The sequence below is a fragment of the Hylobates moloch genome, unplaced genomic scaffold (assembly GCF_009828535.3).
Source record: "Hylobates moloch isolate HMO894 unplaced genomic scaffold, HMol_V3 SCAFFOLD_20, whole genome shotgun sequence".
Classification (NCBI taxonomy): Eukaryota; Metazoa; Chordata; class Mammalia; order Primates; family Hylobatidae; genus Hylobates; species Hylobates moloch.
Window position 1 is genome coordinate 45,848,329 of NW_026652295.1, and position 19,609 is coordinate 45,867,937.

A 19,609-nucleotide genomic window follows, 5' to 3' on the forward strand; every position below is an offset into this window, starting at 1 on the left:
TGTCTGTTTTGTACCTTTCCATGCTATTGGTTGCATGTAATGTGCTTCTTTTGTTGTTTTTGGGGTGAAGTTAGATTACTTTTTGTCTTGATGAACAATTTCATAGATCCACAGAATGTCAAAGCTGAAGTAACTGTAGTGGTTTTCTAGTTCCGCATTGTAATTTTATGGCCCAGGAAATTGATTCCTAGAGAATTTCAGTGAAATAACTAGATAATGACAACTGTATCAGAACGTAAGTCTTCTGACTTCCAGTATAGCTGATATTTCTATTATAGCATGACATCTTTCTTTACAAAGAGTTTATTTGGAGATCATGATTTGATGCAGTGAAATTCTGCCTGTCCAGATTACTTCTTAGGATTCTCCTTTGTTGTCCTCTCTTCTTAGAATCCTTGTATCACCAAATCCTACTTTGTCAGTAAAACTGTTTTCCTTGCTCTAGAATATCTGCCACATCTGTCCCACCTTCTTGTATCTTACTCATATTTCATTGTATAACTCTGTTATTTCTTCTTTGAAGCCTTCCATATCTGCTCCAGTTCAAACCTGTCCTTTCTAATTTTTGAAATATTTGTAGTTTATATTAAATATTTTACTCTCATTATGTATTCAAGTTTTATCACTAATTTTTTTTTAGAGTGCGTGTTTTCTTCTCAAGTTCTGTTCTTTAAGTGTGCGTTTAAATTATTAAGAAAAATCTTGTTAGGATTGTTGGTGATAGGCTATTGATGGAATGTAGACACTCTTGTGATAATATTGGTTGACAATGATGCCATGTAGTTAGACCTAGATATTTGTTTATTAATTCATTCAAATATATGTAGCAGGTACTGCTGTGGTTTGAATTATGGTTCTTTCCAAAATTCATGTTGAAATTTAATTTCCATTGTGGTAATATTAATAGGTAGGATCTTTTTGAGAAACGATTAAGTCATGAGGGCTGTGCTCTCATGAATAGGTTAGTGCCTTATGAAAGGGCAGGAGGGTATTAGCTTAGGTCCTTTTTTGCCCTTCTGACATGTGATGACATAGCAAGAGGGCCCTCACCAGATATAAAGTCTGCTGGCAGTTTGATCTTGGATTTCTCAGACTCCAGAAAAGTGAGAAGTAAATTTGTACTATCTTCATTACCTAGTCTCAGGTATTTTGTTATAGCAGCACAAATAAACCATATCAGATACCTAGAATAAGCCAGGCCCTATGGTAGGTGCTGGGTGGATTGCAGAAGCGAATAGGGGGTGGTAAGTACAGGGTGCTAGAGTAGCACAAAAGAAGAGTATTTGATTTAGAAAGCTATTTGTGGCTGGGCGTGGTGGCTCACGCCTGTAATCTTAGCACTTTGGGAGGCCGAGGCAGGTGGATCACCTGAGGTCAGGAGTTTGAGACCAGTCTGACTAACATGGTGAAACCCCGCCTGTACTAAAAATACAAAAATTAGCTGGGCGTGGTGGCACTCGCCTCTAATCCCAGCTACTCAGGAGGCTGAAGCAGGAGAATCACTTGAACTCGGGAGGCGGAGGTTGCAGCGAGCTGAGATTGTGCCACCGCACTCCAGCCTGGGCAACAGAGCAAGACTCTGTCTCAAAAAAAAAAAGAAAAAGAAAAAAGAAAAAAAAAAGAAAAAGAAAGCTATTTGGGAGTGTCTTCTAAGCTGAGAAGTGAAGATGAGTTGAATGTGGGCTTCATAAATGAAAGTAAATTTCCTTGACAAAAGAAACAATACATTTAAGTGTGAGATGGAATAGGGTATTCCATTTTCAAGGAATTAAAGATCAGGGTGACTGAATTATTGGGTACAAGATCGAGAACCACCTAGGGATCTTGGTAAAGTGCACACTCTGATTCAAAATTCAGTCTGCTAGGGCTACCATAACAAAATACCACAGACTTAGTAGCTTAAACATCAGATTTATCTTCTCACAGTTTTGGACGATTAGAAGTCCAAGATCAAGGTGCTGTCAGGGTTGGTTTCTGGTGATGCCCCTCTTCTGGCTTGTAGAGGACCACTGTCTCCTTGTTTTCTCCTTTGGTCTTTCCTTTGTATTGGAGGGTTGGGGAGGGCAATGGTGGGCTGATGTCTCTTCCTCTTTTGTAAGGATATTAGTCCTATCTCATTAGGGTGTTACCCTTAGGACCTCATTTAACCCTATTTACCATCCCCACAAAGGCACTATTGCCAAACACATTGGGTGTTAGGGTTTCAATATATGAATTTTGAGGGAACTTTTTATTCAGTCCCTAGTAAGTAGATGTGGGGTGGAGCTTGAGATACTACATATCTCACAAGCTCCCAGGTTACACTGTTGCTGCTGGTCTAAGAAACACACTTTGAGTATCAAGAAGTAGTCAGCTATTCCTGGTCATCAACGCGTAGCTGCTTAATGATTCACTTTTGAAGATGGGAGTGAGTCTGAGTTCTCAGTTCTTAGAGCTTGAAAAAAGGTTGAGAACACAAACGCGAATGGTTATAAATGATCATTTCTGAATAAATGAAGCTTGTTTGAAAAGCTAAAGTAAAATTATCTTCACATAAACGAGTTTCATTTTTAGCTGTCTGAAAATAGTTATTAAAGAAGATAAAATAAATTTGAAATTTGTACATCTTACTGCTTCTTTCTACAGTCATAAAAGTACTAATTTTAAGTACTATTCCCAGACTTGACTAGGAAGTAGTCTGAAAATCACTAGCCTAGAGGACTTGTCTATGATGAATTTGTTGTGCCCAAAGTGCCTTTTATTGTTGGTTTTTTTAGTCTCAAAAATGGTAATGGGTATTTGGATATTTTGCTTTTGTGTAAATGGTGGGATAAGATGTATAAACAGATTTTATTGCGTGAAGCCTTAATATTTGTAGTGTGGGGCTTGGGGTAAAAAGCTAACCAGGGCTGATTGTGATTAGCTGTTTAGAATGCTCATATGTTCTGTTTTTATTTATTTATATAAGTCCTATGACTATAAACATGGCATGTAAATATACTGTTTTTAAAAATGATCTTTCTTAATCTAATTTCTTATTATGTTACTTTCTTTAGAGACCAAGAAGCGTCAGTGTAAAGTTCTTTTTGAGTACATTCCACAAAATGAGGATGAACTGGAGCTGAAAGTGGGAGATATTATTGATATTAATGAAGAGGTAAGGAAAAAATGTGTTACAGATAAAACGGCAATGGTAATTGATGCTGTGGATTTTAGAAAAATTAATTGTAAGAATATTAGTCTTTTGTGAGAACTGTTGTCACTTTTTCAAAAAAATGGTATAGAGTTTCTTTACTCATCCTTGCTGTATTTATGTATGTATTTATATTTCCTGCCTTTAGGAATAAAAATGCCCCCTTAAAGCTAAAAATTAATGAAATCTAAGTAGTTGAGAACATAAACAAGCCTTTTCTTTGATTCTGAATTCACCATAGGCAAAAAGCAGTGAAATAGAAGGAATTTTGCCTTAGAAGGAATACAAAGCAAAATCTTTTTAAAAGCTTTGCCTTGTTTGAATTATCACATTCAAATATTAATAAAAATACTTTCCTACATTTTGATATCTTAGAATGGGATTTTAAAATATTTTAAAAACAGATCATGGACAGGAGGCAGGACTAGATTGCAGCTCCCACTGGGATAGACAGAGCAGCATGTGGAGGCTCACATCGTGAACTTTTGCTCCAGAACGACTGCAGGGATACGTTAGGAAAGCCGAAAGAACCCACAGACCCTCTGAAGGAAGCCAACTGCTCCTGCAGGACCTGGGAGACACCCCAAATGCTCAGTTGCAGCAAGATCCGCCCAAGGAGAGTCTGAGATCAGAAATGCCTAGCCCTGCCTGCACCTAATGGTCTTTCCCTACCCACCCTAGTAACTGATGACAAAGGGCATATACTCTTGGGAGTTCTAAGGCCCCGCCTATCACCCGTTCCTCCCCATACTACATAGCTGATGCTCTCTTGAAAGTGTCACCTCCCAGCAGGAGACCAACCAGCCCAAAAATAGTGCATTAAACAGCCAGAGCTAAGGACCTTCACAGAGTTCATTTCAATACCCTGTCTGCCAGCCCCAACCACCACTTCCACCAGAGCAAGTGCTGGTATCCACGGCTAAGAGACCACGGATGGTTCACATCACGGGACTCTGTGCAGACAACCCCCAGTACCAGCCCGGAGCCTGGTAGACTTGCTGTGTGGCAGAAGAGAGATAATCTCTACCGTTCGACTCTCAGGAAGCCACATCCCTAGGAAAAGAGGGAGAGTACTACATAAAGGAGCACCCCATGGGACAAAAAGAATCTGAATAGTCTTGAGCCTTACACTTCCCTCTGACAGAGCCTACCCAAATGAGAAGGAATCAGAAAACCAACTCTGGTAATATGACAAAACAAGGTTCTTTACCACCCCCAAAAATCACACTAGCTTACCAGCAAGGTATCCAAACCAAGAAGAAATCCGTGATTTACCTGAAAAAGAATTCAGAAGGTAAGTTATTTAGCTAATCATGGAGGCATCAGAGAAAGATGAAGCCCAGTTTAAGGAAATCAAAAAAATGATACAAGAAGTGAAGGGAGAGATATTCAATGAAATAGATACCATAAATAAAAAAATAATCAAAACTTCAGGAAACAATGGATGCACTTACAGAAATGCAAAACGCTCTGGAAAGTTTCAGCAATAGAATTGAACAAGCAGAAGAAAGAATTTCAGAGCTTGAAGACAAGGTTTTTGAATTAACCCAATCCAACAAAGACAAAGAATAAGAAAATATAAACCAAGCCCCTAAGAAGTCTGGGATTATGTTAAATGACCAAACCTAAGAATAATTGGCCTTCTTGAGGAAGAAGAGAAATCTAAAAGTTTAAAAAAAAATTTGGGGGAATAATCAGAAAAACTTACCCGGCCTTGCTACAGACCTAGACATCCAAATATAAGAAGTTTAAGAACACTTGGGAAATTTATCAGAAAAAGATTATTGCCTGGGCACGTTGTCATCAGGTTATAATTGGCTTTCCTGAGGAAGAAGAGAAATCTAAAAGTTTAAAAAACATATTTGGGGGAATAATCAGAAAAACTTCCCCGGCCTTGCCAGAGACCTAGACCTCCAAATATAGGAAGCTCAAAGGACACCTCGGAAATTTATCACAAAAAGATTATCGCCTGGACATTGTCATCAGGTTATCTAAAGTTAAGATGAAGGAAAGAATCTTAAGAGCTGTGAGGCAGAAGCACCAGGTAACCTATAAAGGACAGTCTATGAGATTAACAGCAGATTTCTCAGCAGAAACCATACAAGCTAGAAGGGATTGGGGTCCTATCTTGAGCCTCCTCAACAAAACAATTATCAGCCAAGAATTTTGTATCCAGCAAAACTTAACTTCATAAATGAAGGAAACACACAGTCTTTTTCAGACAAACAAATGCTGAGAGAATTCACCACTACCAAGCCAGTACTATAAGAACTGCTAAAAGAAGCTCTAAATCTTGAAAAACAGATCCTAGAAACACATCAAAACAGAACCTCTTTGAAGCATAAATCTCACAGGACCTATAAAACAAAAATTAGAGCTTAAAAAGCAAAAACAAAAAACAAAAAAAACCAAGGTATATAGGCAACAAATACCACGATGAATGGAATGGTATCTCACATCTCAATACTAATGTTGAGTGTAAATGGCCTAAATGCTCCATTTGAAAGATACAGAATTGCAGAGTGGACAGGAATTCAACAACCCTCTGCTGCCTTCAAGAGACTCACTTAACACATAAGGAATCATAAACTTAAAGATGTAGAAAAAGATGTTTCATGCAAATGGTTAGCAGGAGTAGCTATTCTTATGTCGGACAAAACAAACTTTAAATCAACAGCAGTTTAAAAAGACAAAGGGACGTTACATAATAATAAAAGGCCTTGTCCAACAAGAAGATATCACAATTCTATACATATATGCACCTAACACTGGAGCTCTTTAATTTATAAGACAATTACTAATAGGCCTAAGAAATGAGATAGTAACACAATAATAGTGGGAGACTTCAATACTCCACTGACAGCATTAGACAGGTCATCAAGACAAAGTCAACAAAGAAACTGAGTTTAAACTATACCCTGAAACAAATGGAGTTAACAGATATTTATACAACATTCTACACAACAACCACAGAATATACATTCTATTCAACAGTGCCTGTTCTTTCTCCAGGATAGACCATATGATAGGCCACAAGTAAGCCTCAGTAAATTTAAGAAAATTGAAATTATATCAAACACTCTCTCACACCACAGTGAAATAAAACTGGAAATCAACTCCAAAAGGAGCCTTGAAAACCATGCAAATACGTGGAAATTAAATAACCTACTCCTGAATGATCATTGGGTCAGAAATGAAATCAAGATGGAAATTAAAAAATTCTTCTTACTGAATCACAATAGTGACACACCTTTCAAAACCTCTGCAAAGGCAGTGCTAAGAGGAAAGTTAATAACCTAACTTTTATCTTAAAACTTTGTCAACTTAAAAGTTGATGCCTACATCAAAGACTGTGAAAGAGCGCAGACAGACAATTTCAGGTCACCTCAAGGAACGAGAGAAAGAAGAACAAACCAAACCCAAACTCACCAGAAGAAAGGAAATAACCAAGATCAGAGCAGAACTAAGTGAAATTGGAACAAACAAAAAATACAAAAGATAAATGAAACAAAAAACTGGTTCTTTGAAAAGGTAAATAAGATTGATAGACCATTAACAAGATTAACCAAGAAAAGAAGAGAGAAAATCCAGATAAGCTCAGTTAGAAACAAAGCAGGAGATACTACAGTTGACACCACAGAAATACAAAAGATCATTCAAGGCTACTGTGAACTTTTTTCTGCGCATAAACTAGAAAACCTAGAGGAGATGGCTGAATTCCTGTAAAGATACAATCCTCCTTGATTAAATCAGGAAGAATTACATATGCTGAACAGAACAATAACAAGCAGCGAGGTTGAAATGGTAATTAAAAAATTACCACCAACAACAAAAACGGTCCAGGACCAGACGAATTCACACCAGAATTCTACCAGACATTCAAATAATTGGTACCAATCCTGTTGACACTATTTCACAAGATAGAGAGAGGGAACCCTCCCTAAATCATTCTGTGAAGCTAGTATCAACCTAATACCAAGACCAGGAAAGGACATAACAAAAAAAGAAAACTACAGACCAATATCCCTGATGAATATAGATGCTAAAATCCTTAACAAAGTACTAGCTAACTGAATCCAACAACATATCAAAAGGATAATGCACCATGATAAGTGGGTTTCATATCAGGGATGCAGGGATAGTTTAACATACGCAAGTCAGTAAATGTGATACGTCACATGAATTAAAAACAAAAATCACACGATCATCTCAATAGATGCAGAAAAAAGCATTCGACAAAATCCAGCATCGCTTTATGATTAAAACTCTTAGTAAAATTGGCATATAAGGGGCATACTTCAGTGTAATAAAAGCTGTCTATGCAAAACCACAGCCAACATAATACTGAATGGGGAAAAATTGAAAGCATTCCCTCTGAGAACTGGAACAAGACAAGGATGCCTGCTCTCACCACTCCTCTTCAACATAGTACTGGAAGTCCTAGCCAGAGCAGTTAGACAAGAGAAGGAAATAAAGGGCATCCAACTCGGTAAAGAGGAAGTCACACTGTCACTGTTTGCTGATGATATGATTGTTTACCTTGAAAACCCTAAAGACTCCTTCAGAAAGCTCCTAGAACTGATAAAAGAATTCAGCAAAGTTTCTGGGTACAAAATTAATGTACATAAATCAGTAGCTCTTTTATGTACCAATAGCAGTCATGTGGAGAATCAAATCAAGAACTCAACGCCTTTTACAATAGCTGCAAAAAATAAAAAAATAATAAAAAAATAAAATGCTTAGGAATATACCTAACCAAGGAGTCAAAAGACCTCAACAAGAAAAACTACAAAACCCTGCTGAAAGAAATCATAGACGACAAAAACAAATGGAAACACATCTCACGATCATGGACGGGTAGAATCAGTATTGTGAAAATGACCATACTACTAAAAGCAATCTACAGATGCAACAGAATTCCTATACATACCACCATCATTCTTCACAGAATTAAAAAAAAACAATTCTAAAATTCATATGGAACCAAAAAGAGCCTGCATAGCCAAAGCAGGACTAAGCAAAAAGAACAAATCTGGAGACCTCACATTACCCGATTTCAAATTATACTATAAGGCCATAGTCACCAAAACAGCATGGTACTGGTATAAAAATAGGCATATTGACCAATGGAACACAATAGAGAACCCAGAAATAAACCCAAATACTTACAGCTAACTGATCTTCAACAAAGCAAACAAAAACATAAAATGGGGAAAGGACATCCTTTTCAACAAATGGTGCTGGAATAATTGGCTGGCCACATGCAGGAGAATGAAACTGGATCCTCATCTCTCATTTTGTACAAAAATCAACTCAAAATGGATCAAGGACTTAAATCTAAGACCTGAAACTATAAAAATTCTTGAAGATAACATTGGAAAAACCCTTCTAGACATTGACTTTGGCAAGGATTTTGTGACCAAGAACCCAAAAACAAATGCACTAAAAACAGAGATAAATAGCTATGACCTAATTAAACTAAAGAGCTTTTGTATGGCAAAAGAAACAGTCAGCAGAGTAAACAGACCACAGAGTGAGAGAAAATCTTCACAATCTATACATCTGACAAAGGACTACTATCCAGAATCTACAATGAACTCAAACAAATTAGCAAGAAAAAAACAATCCCATCAAAAAGCGGGCTAAAGACACAAATAGACAGTTCTCAAAAGAAGATATGCAATGGCCAACAAACATATGAAGACATGTTCAGCATCACCAATTATCAGGGAAATGCAAATCAAAACCACAATGTGATACCACCTTACTCCTGCAAGAATGACCATTAAAAAAAAAAAAAAATAGATGTTGGTGTGAATGTGGTGAACAGGGAACAGTTCTGTACTTCCGGTGGGAATGTAAACTAGTACAGCCACTGTGGAAAACAGTGTGGAGATTCATTTGAGAACTAAAAGTAGAACTATCACTTGATCCAGCAATCGCACTACAGTCCCAGAGGAAAAGAACTCATATAAAAAAGAGACTTGCACACGCATGTTTATAGCAGCACAGTTCGCAATTGCAAAAATGTGGAACCAATCTTAATGCCCATGAATCAATGAGTGGATAAAGAAACTGTGGTGTGTATATATGTGCTGGAATACTACTCAGCCATAAAAAGGGATGATTTCATGGCATTCACAGTGACCTGGATGAGATTGGAGACTATTATTCTAAGTGAAGTAACTCGGGAATGAAAAACCAAACATCATATGTTCTCACTTGTAAGTGGGAGCTAAGCTATGAGGATGCAAAGGCATAAGAATGACACAGTGGACTTTGGGGCCTCTAGGGGAGTGGGTGGGAAGGGGATGAGGGATAAAAGACTGCAAATTGGGTACAGTGTATACTCCTCAGGTGATGGGTGCACCAGAATCTCACAAATCACCACTAAAGAACTTACTTATGTAACTTAACACCACCGGTTCCCCAATAACCTATGAAAATAAAAAAAAAGAAAAAACAATTTTAAAATAATTTTTCACATCTCTGCTTTTATCATTTGAAGGAGTATTAAAGTTTAATTTCACAGTTGAAGGTCATGTTTTCAACATGTATGTTTTGATATCATGTATTATAGTACAGATTGATTTTGTGTGAAAACACCCTGTAATGTAATTTATCACTAGTATTATGTTTATACAAGCTTTGATTGTGTTTATACAAAAGGCTGTTCTATTTTATTTTCACTTGGTTGCAGTAATAATAGTTAACATTTCTTGAGCTTATGTTATGTTTGAAGCATTGTGCTGAGAGTTTCACATTTACTATATCCTTGAAAGTTTTAAAAAACCTAAGAAGATAGGTATTTTTATCCCCATTGTACATAGGAAGAGACTCAATTAAGGAAGATAAGTGGTGGCTGTTTTAGTTACTGTTTCTGCATACCAACCAAGCCATCCCAAACTTGGTGGCAAAGAGTAACGGTTGTATTATGCCTATGAGTCAAGAATTCAGATGAGGTACAGCCCAAATGGCGTGTCTGGGGCCCTTAGCTGGAAAGATTCAATGGTGGGGTCTCTTGGACTAATAGGAAGCTTTTTTCACTCACATGTCTGGTGCCTAGAAACCTTGAAGACTGTAACTGCCAATTGGAGAGCCATTATGTTAGCCTTTCCATTTGGGTTGACTTTCTTACAGTATGGGCATCTCAAGGTCATCGGACTTATTATATGGCAGTTCACGGCTCTTAAGTGCAAGCATTTCAGCACATGTTAGCTTTATTGCCCTTTACAAACTAGCATCTGTTGGTTACAAGTGAGTCATAAGCCACTAAGATTTAAGTGGTAGGGAACAGAGACCACCACTTCTTGGTGGGAGGAGTGTCAAGGTCACAATTGTAGGATGACAGATCTTCTTGCAGCCATCTAAGTCTGAATTTCAATCCTTGCAGTCTATTTTTTTTTTAATTTTTAAATTTTTTTATTTGAATAGGTTTTTGGGGAACAGGTGGTGTTTGATTAGATGAATACATTCTTTAGTGGTGATTCCTGAGATTTTGGTGCACCCATCACCTGAGCAGTGCACACTGTACCCAATGTGTAGTCTTTTATCCCTCGCCACCCCCATTCTTTCCCCCCAAGTCCCCAAAGTCCAATGTATCATTCATCATTGGACTCCAATGTATCATTCATCATTGGACATCAAAGTCCAATGTATCCTTTGCATCCTCATAGCTTAGCTCCCCCAAAGAGTGAGAATATACAATGATTGGTTTTCCATTCCTGAGTTACTTCGCTTAGAATAATAGTCTAATTCCATCCATGTTGCTGCGAATGCCATTATTTTGTTCCTTTTTATGGCTGAGTAGTATTCCATGATGTGTGTATATATCTATACACCACATTTTTTTTAAATTCACTTGTTGATTGATAGGCATTTGGGCTGGTTCTATATTTTTGCGATTGCAAATTGTCATGCAGTCTATTTTTGAGTTTTTTTTTTTTTTTTTTTTTACCACTGTACTACTCTGCCTCCTAAGAATTCTTTAACCCTAACTCCTCAGGTGTTGCCAATTGGGGTTCCAGGTATAGATAATAGACAGCTGATGTTTCTCTCCCTTTGTTGTATCTATTCTAGTTTGGTCTACATCTAGTTTGGATCACTTCCAGTTCTTTGGTGCTTCCTTAAGTCTGATAAAAATTCTGGTCACTTCATGCTTTACTGCCTTCCCTTTCTCCCTCAAACAACTTGTATCCTAGCACCCATTTTGTATTTTAGCTATACCTTCCATGAATAAATCATTTATTTTTAAGTCACTATAGTTTTACTTTTATTCAGCCTTTAATATCACATTGTTTTTGTCATTTCCTTTTGGGGGGGAGCATTTTTTTTTTATTCTTTCAAGCCCTTTCTATTTGCTCCTAACAGCATTTTGTTCATATGTTAGTTATAGTACCTCTTACATTGTATTGTAGCCGTCTGCTTATTGTTTGTTTTTTTCTTTAAATGTTTTATTGAAGAACAGGGATTTCTCATATGCAAGTTTGAATCTTTTCCTAGTAGTTAACACCATGACTAACACATATTGGCTGTTAGATGACTAACTTAGTAAAAGGTTGCTTACCTTTTATGAGATGGAAAACAAAAATCTTTTAAACAAGAAATAGATCTTTTTCTAGCTATATTGTGTGTAGTGCTGCTAAGTAAAATTTGACAGTGAATAGTTTACTCTTTTTTAAAATTTTTTTTTTTTTTTGAGCTGGAGTCTCACTATGTTGCCCAGGGTGGAGAGCAGTGGTGCCATCTCAGCTCACTGCAACCTCTGCTTCCCGGGTTCAACTGATTTTCCTGCCTCAGCTTCCCATGTAGATGGGACTACAGGCCTGCACCACCATACCTGGCTAATTTGTTTTTTTTTTGTTTTTTTTTTGTATTTTTAGTAGAGATGGGGTTTCACCATGTTGGCCAGGCTTGTCTCAAACTCCTGACCTCAGGTGATCTGCCTGCCTTGGCCTTCCAAAGTGCTGGGATTATAGGCATGAGCCAGTGAACCTGGCCTAAAAAATTGTTTTTAACCTGTGAGCACTCCTTAATATCCATATCAGAAACTATACATTTTTAAAGTTATTAAATATTAAATAATTTCATAGAAATTGAGTAATCTTATTGGTAAGTGTAAATGTTTTTCTGAAGTGTTTGATTCATGAGGATATATCTGTTTGGAGGAAGGTGTTTAGTGGAGCTTGACATCTGGGTTTTTAAAAGTAGGAAATAATTAAGCTAAGAATCACTGTTCAAGTAATAGGTTTAGCAATTTTCTGTGCCATTTAGGAAGTTATGTTTATTTTCTTTTTTCTTTTTTTGAGACAGGGTCTCCTCTGTCACCCGGGCTGGAGTCCAGTGGCACAGTTGGGCTCAGCCTCCCCAGTAGCTGGGACTACAAGCGCGAACCACCATACCCATCTAACTTTTCGTATTTTTTTTTTAGAGATGGGATTTCACCACGTTGCCCAGGCTGGTCTCAAACTCCTGGTCAAGCAGTCTGCTTACCTTGGGCTCTCAAAGTGCTGGGATTACAGACCTGAGCCACCATGCCTGGCCAGGAAGTTACATTCTTAGAATCATCAAATTTTTTTCAAATAAAAAATTTCCAAATACTTTAAATAATATACAAATCAATGCTTAGTAGTGTTTACAAGAGTGACATTCCAGAAGCTATGTACTTCTTGCTGCTAATACAGTATATATGGTTATCTGATACTTTCATGGAAAGTACTTCATAGATTGCGATTGATTGCAAATTCTCATTGTAAATGTTGCAAAGTGCTGTTGATGTATGATTAATCCCATATATGAGTAATATACTAAAATTTAATCCACTTTAAATATATTTTCTTCATTGTGTTTTAAATTTTAAAGGGTTTATTTCATAGTGCTAATTTTGTGCCCATTTGCTTTTGCAGCTTAATTTTCCCATAGGGTGACGATTTTCACTTAACAGAAGTTGTTTTTACTTTTGAGTTGTGAACTTTTTCAGGTAGAAGAAGGCTGGTGGAGTGGAACCCTGAATAACAAGTTGGGATTGTTTCCCTCAAATTTTGTGAAAGAATTAGAGGTAACAGATGATGGTGAAACTCATGAAGCCCAGGACGATTCAGGTAGACTATTTTTTTAAATTTTTAATTGATTTAAATAAACTATATATCATCTAGTGTTTTATTTTGTATTTTTTGAAACTCTGTTCTTTCTTTTGAACTTTCAGTCAGCTTCAATTAGTCTACTTTAAAAAAGCAAATTATGATGGGGACATAAACAATTAAATATCTAGTCCAATAATTTAATATTTTTCTTTCTCCGATTTCTGCTTTAACCTTAAGTAAATCTTTAGTACCCTGAGTTTAAAATGATTCATCTTAGGTTATCTGATTTCTTCCTAGTAAAGATATATTTATATGCATTTTTGGTCTGCTGAGTTTGCAAACGGCCTGTTTAATACTTCAGAAATTTTAGAAATAAGAAACAACCTTACTTTTGTTATTTTCTGTATTCACGTGATAGATTTTGTTTATTCTGGGCAGCCAAATGTCACTTAGTTATTTTGTGATGTTACTTATTTAGAGACTCACCCACAAATTCTTCTTAATTTGCTCACCATTTAAGAGTATGATTGACAAAATTTTACCCCAAAGCTAGATTTAAATTTTGTTACTTTTAAGAATTGCTGTAGGAATTAGGAGAGTTTTGTTTTGTTTTCCAAAAGAGGTCTTGAATTTACAAGTGGAAATGTAGGGATAAGAATATGTTTTTCTTGATGGAAATGTATATGTAGTGAGAATTTTCGGGGATTTGCATTAGCTAATACTACTTGGCAATTTTATGATTAGATGGATTTGTAGATATTAGGAGTAGATCATAACCTTAAGGTTGCCAGTATCATTGGTTTTTGTTTTTAGAACCGGCTTAATGCAAATATATATGAAAACTAAATATTAAAAATAATGAGATGAAGTTGTAAGATTGCTCAGACTGGTTATGTACTGAATACTTTTCATTGTGTCCCAATGCTACACTTAGATGTTTTAATCTATCTTTACATACAAGATCATACTAAGCTGTTAGTCTTCTGTGATGGCAGAAACTATGTCTTGGTTGTCTTTGCTTAACTGTAGTTTTTTTGTTTGCAAAACAGGAATAATTATTTTTTTAACGTGAAAGGGCTGTTTCGTGAATTGACAGGTAGTTTCTAAGCATAATGTTTGCAGCATCGTAGGTTGTTGTGAGCTATTAGTTTTTTTTTTTTTTTTTTTTTGCTTTCTTTTATCAGTACTTTCAGTGTCTTACATACGGAAGAGTACAAATTTTGAAATTAAGTAGGAAAACATAAAGTTGGTATAGCAAATGGGTTTATAAACCTCAGTGCACTCAGTGGTAAGAGAATGCAATTTTTTTTTCCTTTTCTTTTTTTTTAAATTATACTTTAAGTTCCGGGATACATGTACTGAACGTGCAGGTTTGTTACATAGGTATACATGTGCCATGGTTGTTTGCACCTATCAACCTGTCATCTACGTTAGGTATTTCTCCTAATGCTATCGTTCCCCTTGCCTGCCTGCCCCCCTCCGCCGCCCGCCCCCCGACAGGCCGCGGTGTGTGATGTTCCCTCCCTGTGCCCATATGTTCTTAATTGTTCACCTCCCATTTATGAGTGAGAACATGTGGTGTTTGGTTTTCTGTTCGTGAGAATGATGGTTTCCAGCTTCATTCATGACCCTGCAAAGGACATGAACCCATTCTTTTTTTTTATTTTGTTTTTTGAGACAAAGTTTTACTCTTGTTGCCCAGGCTAGAGTGCAGTGATGCAATCTTGGCTCACCACAACCTCCCCCTCCCAGGTTCAAGCGATTCTTCTGCTTCAGCCTCCCAAGCAGCTGGGATTACAGGCTTGTGCCACCATGCCCAGCTAATTTTTTGTATTTTTAGTAGAGACGGGGTTTCTCCATGTTGGTCAGGCTGGTCTTGAACCACCGACCTCAGGTGATCCGCCCACCTCGGCCTCCCAAAGTGCTGAGATTACAGGCGGGAGCCACTGTGCCCAGCTGAACTCATTCTTTTTTATGGCTGTATAGTATTCCATGGTGTATATGTGCCACATTTTCTTTATCTAGTCTAACATCGATGGGCATTTGGGTTGGTTCCAAGTCTTTGCTATTGTAAATAGTGCTGCATTAAACATATGTGTGCATGTGTCTTTATAGTAGAATTATTTATAATCCTTTGGGTGTATACCCAGTAATGGGATTGCTGAGTCAAATGGTATTTCTAGTTCTAGATCCTTGAGGAATTGCAACACTGTCTTCCACAATGGTTGAATTAATTTACACTCCCATAAACAGTGTACAAGCGTTCCCATTTCTCCACATCCTCTCCAGCATCTGTTGTTTCCTGACTTTTTAATGATTGCCATTCTAACTGGCATGAGATGGTAGCTCATCGTGATTTTGATATGCATTTCTCTGATGGCCAGTGATGATGGGCTTTTTTTCATAGGTTTGTTGGCCGCATAAATGTCTTCTTTTGAAAAGTGTCTGTTCATAGCCTTTGCCCACCTTTTGAAGGGTTTTTTTTTTCTTGTAAATATGTTTAAGTTCTTTGTAGATTCTGGATATTAGCTCTTTGTCAGATGGATAGATTGCAAAAATTTTCTCCCATTCTGTAGATTGCCTGTTGACTCTGATGATAGTTTCTTTTGCTGTGCCGAAGCTCTTTAGTTTAATTAGATCCCATTTGTCAATTTTGGCTTTTGTTGCCATTGCTTTTGGTGTTTTAGTCATGAAGGCTTTGCCCATGCCTATGTCCTGAATGGTATTGCCTAGGTTTTCTTCTAGGGTTTTTATGGTTTTAGGTCTTACGTTTAAATCTGTAATCCATCTTGAGTTAATTTTTGTATAAGGTATAAGGAAGGGGTCCAGTTTCAGTTTTCTGTATACGGCTAGCCAGTTTTTCCAACAACATTTGTTAAATAGGGAATCCTTTCCCCATTGCTGGTTTTTGTCAGGTTTGTCAAAGATGAGGCGGTTGTAGGTGTGTAGTATTATTTCTGAGGCCTCTGTTCTGTTCCATTAGTCTATATATCTGTTTTGGTACCAGACCATGCTGTTTTGGTTACTGTAGCCTTGTAGTATAGTTTGAAGTCAGGTAGCATGATGTCTCCAGCTTTGTTCTTTTTGCTTAGGATTGTCTTGGCAATGTGGGCTCTTTTTTGGTTCCATATGAAATATAAAGTAGTTTTTTTCTAATTCTGTGAAGAAAGTCAGTGGTAGCTTGATGGGAATAGCATCAAATCTATAAATTACTTTGGGCAGTATGGCCATTTTCAAGATGTTGATTATTCCTATCCATTAGCATGGAATGTTTTTCCATTTGTTTGGATCCTCTCTTATTTCCTTGAGCAGTGGTTTGTAGTTCTCCTTGAAGAGGTCCTTCACATCCCTTGTAAGTTGTATTCCTAGGTATTTTATTCCCTTTTTAGCCATTGTGAATGGGAGTTTGCTCATGATTTGGCTCTCTGTCTTTTATTGGTATATAGGAATGCTTGTGATTTTTGCTCTTTGATTTTGTATCCTGAGACTTTGCTGAAGTTGCTTATCAGCTTAAGGAGATTTTGGGCTGAGATGATGGTGTTTTCTAAATATACAATCATGTCATCTGCAAACAGATAATTTGACTTCCTCTCTTCCTATTTGAATGCCCTTTCTTTCTCTTGCCTGATTGCCCTGGCCAGAACTTCCAATACTGTGTTGAATAGGAGTGATGAGAGAGGGCATCCTTGTCTTGTGCCAGTTTTCAAAGGGAATGCTTCCAGCTTTTGCCCATTCAGTATGATAATGGCTATGACTTTGTCATAAATAGCTCTTATTATTTTGAGATATGTTCCATCAATACCTAGTTTGTTGAGTTTTTTAGCATGAAGCAGTGTTGAATTTTATCGAAGGCCTTTTCTGCATCTATTGAGATAATTATGCAGTTTTTGTCATTGATTCTGTTTGTGTGATGGATTATGTTTATTGATTTGCATATGTTGAACCAGCCTTGCATCCCAGGGGTGAAGCCGACTTCATCGTGGTGGATAAGCTTTTTAATGTGCTGCTGGATTTGGTTTGCCAGTATTTTATTGAGGATTTTCGCATTGATGTTCATCAGGGATATTGGCCTGAAATTTTCTTTTTTTTTGTTGTGTCCGTGCCAAGTTTTGGTATCAGGATGATGCTGGCATCATAAAATGAGTTATGGAGGAGTCCTTTTGTTGTTGTTGTTGTTTGGAATAGTTTCAGAAGGAATGGTACCAGCTCATCTTTGTACCTCTGGTAGAATTCGGCTGTGAATCCGTCTAGACCTGAGCTTTTTTTTTGGTTGGTAGGCTATTAATTACTGCCTCAATTTTAAAACTTGTTATTGGTCTATTCAGGGATTTGGCTTCTTCCTGTTTTAGCCTTGGGAAGGTTTATGTGTCCAGGAATTTATCCATTTCTTCTATATTTTCTAGTCTATTTGCGTAGAGGTGTTTATAGTATTCTCTGATGGTAGTTTGTGTTTCTGTGGGATCAGTGGTGATCTCCCCTTTATCATTTTTTATCATGTCTATTTGGTTCTTCTCTCTTTTCTTTATTCATCTGGCTAACGGTCTGTTTCGTGCATTTTTTTTTTTTTTTTTAAACAGGCAGGGTTTCACTTTGTTGCCGAGGCTGGTGTGCAGTAGCATGATCATAGCTCACTACAGCTTAACCTCCTGAGCTCAAGCGATCCTTCTGCCTCAGCCTCCCAATTAGCTGGGACTGTAGGTATGCATCATGATGCACAGCTAATTAGAAACATTTTTTTTTAAGAGATGGGGCCTCACTATGTTGCCCAGGCAGGTTTTGGACTCTTGGCTTCAAGCAGTTCCCCCACCTCAGCCTCCCAAAGTGCTGGGATTACAGATGTGAGCCACATCTGGCCAAGAAAATTAATTTTAGAGAAAAAAGTCATAATATTTTAAAATTTAATAGGTGATTGTATTAAACATAATTGATAAAAGATTTCTAGAAATCATTAAGATTATTACTAAAGTTAATGTGCTGTGTTTCTCATTCCACCATTTTAGACTTTATTAAGCTCCCTGACACTTTTGTCTTCATCCATAATTATGGTTTGTTTGTACATGAATGATTCATGCAGCTTTTTCCCACCTAATTCTTGCATGGAGCCTGCAGAAGAGCCAGGCTTTTGCTGTGGTAGAAAAGAGCATGAAGCAATAGAGCAAGTTCATAAAAATCTAGATATAGAGCTAGAAAGTCCTAGTACAACCCCCTCATTTTATAGTAGAGAAACCTAAGTCATGATTTACATATTATTTTATATATTTATTTTTGTTAGAATCAGGACTTCTAAGAGTTTGGGCTTTTGGATCCCATTCCTCTGTACATTTCCATACTATTATATTACTCATCTCTGGGTCCATCCTTCTAACTCCAGTACAGTGATTTATTTTGAAACTTTTTTTTTAACTTGGAGAAAAATTATAAAAATAAAAGACCTCTCTTAGATCCTTTACCCTGATTTACGAATTTTTAACATTTTACCCCATTTGCTAATTTATCATTCACCTTCTGTCTAGATATCTGTATTTTATCTTTATTCTTTAGTATTTCAATGTGTATTTCCCAAGAATAAAGTTAGTCTCTTATGTAACTACATTACAGTTATCAAAATCAAGACATTTAATATTGATAATATTGTTTATTCTGTAATCTCCATACACATTTTTATTATTATTCCAGCATGTTCTTTATAGCTGTTTTTTTCCTCCCAGTCCTGAAAAGGATTATACATGGAATTTATTTCCAGTGTTTCTTAAATCTGTAATAGTCTTCTAGCATTTTTCTGTTTTTTGTTTTCTTGACATTGACATTTTTGAAGAGTTTAGGCCAATTATTTTGTGGAATGGCCCCAGTTTGTTTGTCTTTTTCCCCCGATCCCTCATGATTAGATTCAGATTATATTTTATTGGCAGGACTATGGAGTGATGATGTCTTACGTAATATTTGGAGGCACATGGTGTCCATGTCTTTTTTTATTGGGGATGTTAAATTTGATTAAAATTTAATCATGAATTTAGTTACAGCTGTGCTGCCACTGTACTTTTACTGTTTTTCTTTTTATAATAAGTGTTTCATGGAGAGATACTTTGAGACTATGTAAATATGCTATTCCTCATCAGACTTTCACTCAACAGTTTTAGCATCATGGATAAATTTTACCCAAATAGTTGTTACTATGATGGTTACCAAAAATGGTGATTTTTCTAATACCATCATCCCTTCTATGTGTATTACTTAATATTTTACTCTAAAGACAAACTTTGTCTTTCTCCAGTTTATGTATTTATCAGTGTGGACTCATCAGAGGGTTCTGTTTTATTCATTAGGTATCAGTCTATTACCAGTATTATTTATTTTG

General features: G+C 36.7%; 1 protein-coding gene across 1 annotated transcript in view; it reads left to right on the forward strand.

Moving 5' to 3' along the window:
• The window catches only part of CD2AP (CD2 associated protein), a 157,804-nt gene that overhangs the window by 68,521 nt on the left and 69,674 nt on the right, over positions 1-19,609 (forward strand). The window contains exons 4-5 of the mRNA XM_032140345.2: positions 3,036-3,136; positions 13,152-13,272. Of these exons, the coding sequence (XP_031996236.1) occupies positions 3,036-3,136; positions 13,152-13,272 (222 nt within the window). The remainder of the gene's footprint in view (positions 1-3,035; positions 3,137-13,151; positions 13,273-19,609) is intronic.